The sequence below is a fragment of the Parasteatoda tepidariorum genome, chromosome 2 (assembly GCF_043381705.1).
Source record: "Parasteatoda tepidariorum isolate YZ-2023 chromosome 2, CAS_Ptep_4.0, whole genome shotgun sequence".
Classification (NCBI taxonomy): Eukaryota; Metazoa; Arthropoda; class Arachnida; order Araneae; family Theridiidae; genus Parasteatoda; species Parasteatoda tepidariorum.
In genome coordinates this window covers 13,000,445-13,008,762 of record NC_092205.1, presented here as the reverse complement: position 1 = coordinate 13,008,762, position 8,318 = coordinate 13,000,445, and the positions used below count along the sequence as shown (strand labels likewise).

Below are 8,318 nucleotides of genomic sequence, written 5' to 3'. Positions count from 1 at the left end.
AGAGAGTTTGCTAAATATATATATATCGTGTTAATCAGATTTAAAATGCAGTGTTATTATACATATTTTCACTCATAAACAACCAATATTAACTCTGCATATACATACAGATATCCAAGCAAACGATTAGCATACAGTTGTAGTAGAATTTTAAAGCAAAATTACTATTTAAAAATCTTTAAATTTTTGAATGATTTATTTATAAGAGAAATTATGAACATTTTATTCAATTAATCAGCTTGCATACTACTATGTTGAAACATACACATTTAAGCAAAATTAAAAAAAATAGTTATATTTGAACAAATAGCAAACAATAAAATATACTGTGTGTAACCTGCTGTAACGATTCACCAGTAGCGTCACCCTAAACAGCGACGCGAAATATTCAGATTTTCTCTTTTATTGTTAAGTCTACAACATTAGCCTGTAAGACGCGTCCTTAAGACAAAAATAATAAAAGTTAAATTTGAAATTTGAAGCATATATGTTTAAAGTGATAAAACTAAAATAATAAATATCAAACACTCTTACCGAATTTCGCATAGACTTTCTATTGTCAAAACACACGCTATTCGCCGGTTCACACGGAACTCTAGGAAGTGAGCTAGTTAATTATGAAGTGCACTTTAAACAACCTCAAAATAAACTTTGGTATAAATAAAATGTGTGTAACTTCATATACCTCAATAAACACCTGATTCTCTTTAGTTGAAACAGGGTAAAACTTTTTATACCTCATGAATACCTCTTTTGTTATAAGTGTCAGGAAAACAACCTAGTATACCTCAGAAATTACCTTATCAGTTTGGTTGATATGAAGTGAATTTAAAACAACATCGAAATGAGTTTAGGTATAAATAATAAGATTTCATGCACCTCAATTAATACTTCACACTCTATAGTTGAAATGAGGTAAATTTTTTTATTCATCATGAATGCCTTTTTTTTGTTTTAAGTGACAGAAAAACTTTCAGTATACCTTGAAAATAACCTCATCAGCCTGGTTGATTTGAAGTGAATTTCAAAGAACCACAAAATGATCTGAAGTGCAAGTAAAACAATCTCGTACACCTCAATTACAACCTTTTTTGAGGTATACTTTGTATGGTTGTTGCCAACCTCAAATATACCTCAAAACAACCTCGATAACTGCAGTTATCGAGGTTAAATATCTCAAAACAACCTCAAATATACCTTAAAGTTTTTTAAAGGATATGCTGAAAGGACCACATTCAATTATAAACTCAACAAGAGTATTTTTTCGAAATATCCAATCAGTTCAAAAGTAAATGCAATTTTAAGTGATTTCTTCGTGATTTTTCCCCTTTTTGCATACAATAGTAATTATTTATCCATTGTTGTCGAAAAATTCAACTGTCATAATAATTTTATTAACTCGCACTTCAATTATTAACAACAAAAACTGCTGTTGTAGTTGTTGTTCATTTAGGTCGCACTAGAGCTGCACAAAGGGCCATTGGCGACGGTCTGGGAAACATCTCTGAGCTGAGGATGATCCGAAGACATGCCATAACAATTTTGATCCTCAGCAGAGGGGTGGCTCCCCCGCTTCGGTAGCCCGACGACCTGCAAGCGAAGTCGAGCACTTTACGGCAGAGCAGTTTAACGAGGACCAATACCACACACCCTCGGTCTCTTCACAGACTGATCCAAGTGGTCACCCACCAGCACACTGACCGCAGCCAGTGATGCTTGACTTCGGTGATCTGCTGGAAACCGTGTCTTAACAATCTGTCCAATGTGGGACTGAAAAACCACAAATAATAACAAAACAATAACAACTTCCCAATAATAACAAAAAAATGGTTAGTAAAATAGAAGAAATCGATCAGATGTTGTCAGAAATAAGTTAGGTCCATGGATGTACGATCATATAAATATCTCAAGGGAGATAACTAAACTAACTTCTAGCTTACATTGTAGAAATGTTGTGCATATGGGTCTTTGATCTTAACAGAAATAGACGGCTGGAAACGCAATGCAACCGCAACACAATTGTTTAGAACGGGCGGCAAATTTTGTGCGGGAAATCAAGTGTAGTTTCTGTAATTAAGTCTGTCAGTACTCTTATGTCCAAAATACTCTTTAATTGCAGAGATTAATATCTCATATGAAAAATGGAGTCTATACAAGAGTTTCTGAAAGAGAGTTTGCTAACAGTTGATTTAGGGTAATTCATTATTTTTCATCTTTGAAATTCTGAGCAAATTTGATTTCCTGTTTTTCCAGATAAAAACATGTACATTCATGCCTGTTTTACGTTATTATTTTTTTATATTTTACTATTCTATGTTAAAGGAAATGTAAGATAAAAGTGATAAAAATTGTTGCTTAGCTTTACACCTGATGTTTTGCAATTATTATGAATAACCAACAACGATTTCTTTTATATACAAACTTGTCTGGGAGTTAATAGAAATTAATGTTTGATGTTTAAAATTTTTTTACATCTTCCTATTGAATGAAAATCATATGCATTATATGCTAGAAATACTTTTTATTCTATCTGTTTCTGTCGAATAATAGTGTTTTCGAAGTTAATTTTTATATTCTTAAAACTTTTTCTACAGAAAGAAAAATAAAGTAGTCATGGAATTTAAAATAAAAATCATAATAAAGAAATAGAAAGGCAGGCAATATCTTTTTACATTTTTTATCTATGATTTGTTGTGAACTTGTTTTTCAATTTTTTTTATTATTTATTAAATTTTTAAAAAATTTTTTTTTGTGGGATCTGGATTGTGCTGATATAAGTGTGACGCTAAGCGATGCGCATATCACAATTGTTATCTGAGTTAAAATTCGATACAATAAGTTAAAATTCTATATAAATATAGATATTGTATAAACTAGTCTGTAAATTCACTATACTGATGTTTTTTTGAGGTGAAAGAATTGCGTGTATTGTTTTTCAATCTATATATACTACCTGGATAAATTAGAATGTTCAAATTAATTTTAAGGGGCTGCTGAATATGTCATATGTCTGAGATATATGTCATACATCTGTAGAGGTGTTATGTTATGAATGGAGCCGGGAAAGTTGAATGTGTAGAGATATAGTATGACTTTGGAATAAAATTTTTGATGCTATGCAATTGCTAAAACATCTATCAAAGATTAGTATCAGGGGTCTGTCCAGGCCGAATTTACTACCGTTTAGCGGTACCTTCACAAATTCAACTATAGGAAAAATGGTAGTTTCACAAAATACTTTTTCTTGAAATTTTATTTTTGTATCTCTCAAGAAACAATAAATCCATGTTTTTACCATATTTTTGTGTTAATTTTTTTATACCTATAATTTTTAATTTTTCGCAAATTTTGTCGAAATTTTCACAAAACAGGTACCTCTCAGAAAAACCTAGACAGACCCCTGAGTATAATTTGAAGGTATTTGCTGAAATTCTTGATTCCTTGGCAATTTTTTACTAATATAAATATATTACTATTTTTTCTGTAATTAGTTCATTACATTTATATTAAGTACTTGCTGAATATTTCCTTATTTCTTACAGTACTGTTACCAAAGCAGAATTGAAGCAAATGTATTTGAAAAAACAAGGTATTGCCAAGATGTCTAAGGAAGAAAAAAAACTGTTTTCTGCTGCTGTTGTATCTGCATATACTGATTTCGTGAAAAAGAAGCCTTCGAATTCTGAAGACGCTATTACAGATAATAATATTGAGGTATTAAATATACTTTTATGTAACTTTTTTTAACTTTTCTTCTATAATTATTATACTTATCCAATTCAATATTTTAAATATTGATTTGTATAAATCTATTTATTAAAATGTTTAAGATTAATGTTTATGCTATAAAATGTTTAAGGTTAGATTTTTAATGCTCAATTTTTGTCCCCCTTAATTTTTTATTGTTAATAGCATTAATTCATGTTTCTCAACAAATTATTTTATTATCATATTGATTGCTTTCTCAAACTGCTTTAATATCAGGTAATTCTTTTAATTAAGATATTTTAAACAATAATTTGTATATATATATAACGTCTTTGCCGAGTGGAAGGATTAAAACAGGTCATAGGTCGGGAAGGAGGGTACAAAATTTATTTATTAATTATTAGACAACAGCAGTCATGAGAGTGAGTAAAAGTGCACACGAAAAGTTGTGCTCCTTGGTTATATGTTAGGGAAAATCTTGCAAAGTAAAATCCGCAAAATGTCTTAATTTTGGGAAAGAGGGAAATCTTAGTAGTTGCTATTGGTTTATGAAATAGATCGAATGTTTCCCACACAGAGCAAAGGGAAATATGTCCTGCTTTTAATTAAATGCATACTTGAGCCAAAAATAGATTTAAGAACAGGATGTGGCTTTTAAAAGTGTGAGAAAGTATTTCGATTAGAATAATTAATTAGGATAACATAAAAAGATCAATTGAAGCTTTTTATGTTACATATATATATATATTAAAATATTTGCAACACTATGCTCTCATATTTTTTTTTTTCATATTTCATAACAAATTACTTTATCTGTCATGCAAAAATTTTCATGAATATTTTCTGCTATTTAAAAATTAAATTATATTTAATCTAATCTTTTTCAAAATAAAAATAAAAACCTTAATATAAACAGATTTGTATTAAATTACCTTTACATCTGAAAAAAAAATCTATATGTTAGAAGTTTCCTCTAAATCTGTGTTAATCGATTTACATTATATTCACTGTGTCAATTGTCTGGAATAACTTGCCAAGAATTTCGCGGAGGGAAAAAAATTTGCTTTGATTAACAAGGCAAATGAATGTAGGCAAAAAAAGATTAAAGATATTCTTCAAGAGTATGAACCAGAAAATGCAGATGAAGCCTACTAGATCAAATGTTGGCATTTAAGGATAAGAACCTCTTGTTATAGGCGGATCATTAAAGCCCAGGTGCTTTAAAAATGTGGTAAACCTCCCCGTGGAATATAAGACCAATAAAAAACTTGGATGACGTCTAAATTTTTTTCTGAATGGTTGCTGAAGTAAGATAGAAAAAATGAAGAAAAGGAAGGAAAAAAATTACATTGTTGATTGATAACTGTACCAATCATATCTCGATTCCAAAACTCCATTTTCCAGCCTTTCGATATGGTCGTAATTGAGTGTTTTAAAAGATATCACAGGAAACTTTGAAAATAAAGTAGAAGACCCTTTTAAAGCTGTAAATGTTAAGGATGCAAGTGACGTTGTTGAGAACTAACAGAGAAAATCATTTTGAATTGTTGAAAAAAGGCCATCTTATGTGCTTTGGAAGATAAAATTGTATCTGATTATGATGAAAATTCCATGGACAATGATCTTTCAGATGATCAAGAACATGTTTTGAATCACCAAAAATCTTTTTCCCAACATGAGGAAAATATTGGTAAAAAATATGGTGCTAACATGGAGAACTATTTAACTGCGGATGACGATCTTACCTTTTTCCCAGGATGAAGAGATTCTCTCTGAAATTATCGATGAAATAGAAAATAATGATGAAGAATTCTATGATGATGAGAAAGAAGATGATGATGATAATCCAAGTTAATCCTAATCCTTATTGTCATAGGTAAAATTTTCAATAACGAATATCATTTTCGCGCTTTTGACCCTATGCATACTTTGTTGGTTGACTTAACAGTCAAAAAAATTTGCAAACAAACAAAAATATTGGATTATTTTTAATAAGAACGGTTTTCTGGTATGTTTGTGATCTTATTTTCTGAATTTATTTCAATTGTTAAACCCTAAATAACACTCTATAAATTAATTTTTTATATAATATATAAATGTTTATAGTTAATGCATATCTTAAATTAAAATTTTAAAAAAATCTTATTGTGCCCTCGAAGTATGTAGGCCCTTGTTTTAACAATATATTTATTTGAACTCCAAAATATTGTTGTCGCTCGGTTGTACTGTACTTATATTTTACGTTTCATGATGGCTCGATGAATGTTCGTAGGTACATAGAATATACCTAAATGTTACATAGGCATCGAAACAGCAACAGATTAAAAAACAGAAGAATATGTATTTATTTGCTTTCTTTACAGGTCAATGACTCTAAAAGTGCTTCTGAAAGTACAAGTTCTGATGTTACGGATGATCATTCTTGTGATTCAGGTACTGACATTTTAATATTGCATTATATTATTTTTAAGTAAAGAATTTCCATAACATGATTCTTTTTTACACTAAACATTGAATACAGAGTGTTAAAAGTCTGTAACTTAATATTACTATTTAACTTTAATAAACAAATAAAAAGATATAATCTAGTAACATTAACTAATTTAAATATAAATTATATGTATTTAAATTATATATATTTAAATATAAATTTTTTACATTGAATTAATTTGTCTAGTCTATTGGCAAATAAAATAAGCACTACTTTTAAAGAGATTTTAAAAACTCAATTTCTAAAGCAATTTTTTTTTAAACTGTTAACTAAATGATCTCTACAAAATTAAGTTAAAATTGTGCTTTCATGTAGGTAGATAATTTTATTTATTTCTGTTGTGAAAGGATGCTGTGTTTTGTTATCAACCAGGCTTTTATTTAAGATTTTTTATGAGGAAGGAATAAAATAACAAACATTTAAAAGTTCATGTGAAAATTATGTTTAAAATCATATTAATATTATTAATTTTAGTAGCACCACATTTCTTTATGCCCATATTTGAGTTTACCAGAAAAAAATAATTGCTTTGAGCAGGGTTCATAATTCAGAGGTGTATTGTATTCTCGATTGTATATAGGGTGGGCTAAATTAGTTTCACAATTATCAATTTCTCTCTTTCATCTGATTTTAAAAATGATAGATTTTAATCAACATATAAAATTATTTAATTAAATAAATCTTTAAATCAATTGCTAATTTTAATTATGTATTGGTATGAGGGAATATTAACTAATTGATGCTGGTAATTAATAATTTTTTATGCAATATAGTATAAAAAAATTCCATACATTAACCTAAAATTATTATGAGTTGTTCAATGTTGATAAAATTATACTAGTAACTGTTGAAACTTTCTGTTTTAAGCAAAGTAATTCTAAAATTAAAAATAGTATATTTTATTATACTTTTTAAATAAAGTTTACTTTATTTCACTTAAGTAGAGCTATTTATACTTTTCTTTTTTTGTCTTTTGTTTGTTTTTTAAAAGTAGTCTAGTATATGTATACTGCTCCAAAAAATGTTCTGATTTTTTTTTTTTTTTTTTTTTTTTTTTTTTAATGCTACTATTTATGTTAGCTTCTTGGTGAAATGAAATTTAGATAGATTTTGAAAATTAGTTTCAATGTTAAATAAGATTTGCTTGGAAATGTAACATTTTGCAAATTATTGTTATTTTATTTATTCTTGTATAATTTTTTCATATTAATTTCTATTGTCTTCCAAATAAATTTTTTTATTTAATAGAACTGTACATTATTGATATTATCTTTCAAATATTTGAAAAACAAGACCTTTATAATGAAATAAAGTAATGCTAAACAAATGAGAAAAATTCATTTTTCAAATGTCTCATTTGAATGAACTAATTAAAATTTGTTCATAATTTTTAAAATCAAGGACTTAAATTCTTTTTTTTATGTGCTGTATAAATTTTAGGACAATAACATAAACTGTAACATAAATAAAACATAAAAAAATTTAAAATAAATGTATATTAAAAAGTTGGAAAAGCCCTAGCATCATCATATTTTCAGGCAAATTCATTAATTTACAGGGCAATCATTTACAATCATTTTACAGCAGCATTATTCATTCACCTATCTTCTTAACACAAAATATTGAATCATTTGATAGTGTATTTTTGATAGTGTATTTAAAGTAATTCTCGCTCATAATCAAAATAAAAGTTTTTACTAATTTTCTTTAAAATAAAATATACTAAAAAAAAAAGGATTAATCAATATTCAACTTTAAAGCTTTTTTTTTTTAAATTTTAAATTGAAAATAATGAGAAAATAAACATTTAAAGAAGCATTTTGATAAATTAAAGGTATTCATTTAAGGAAAAATAATGGTAAAATTTAAAAACACCAAAATAATCATTAATATATAACTTCCCCTGAATAAAAGATTTGAGTATCTCTGAAGCTGAATATCAAGTGAATTTTAGCTATATAACTAGACAGACAGTATAAAAAAGATTTATAGAGTGGAATGAAATTTAAAATTACATTTAAATAGTTATCATTAACTAAATAAATCACAAGTGGATTCTTCATTGATACAAAATTTAAAAAAAAACAACATTTCCTAAATAAAAAAAAAGGGGGGGGGG

The 8,318-nt window shown here is 27.4% G+C and overlaps 1 protein-coding gene across 1 annotated transcript in view; it reads left to right on the top strand.

The window, feature by feature from the left end:
* The first annotated feature begins 2,004 nt into the window (after positions 1 to 2,004).
* The window catches only part of LOC107442853 (nucleolar protein dao-5), a 26,015-nt gene continuing 19,701 nt past the window's right edge, over positions 2,005 to 8,318 (top strand). Inside the window, exons 1-3 of the mRNA XM_071178150.1 lie at positions 2,005 to 2,194; positions 3,543 to 3,714; positions 6,072 to 6,141. Coding sequence (XP_071034251.1) covers positions 2,142 to 2,194; positions 3,543 to 3,714; positions 6,072 to 6,141 — 295 coding nt within the window. The 5' untranslated portion in view covers positions 2,005 to 2,141. The remainder of the gene's footprint in view (positions 2,195 to 3,542; positions 3,715 to 6,071; positions 6,142 to 8,318) is intronic.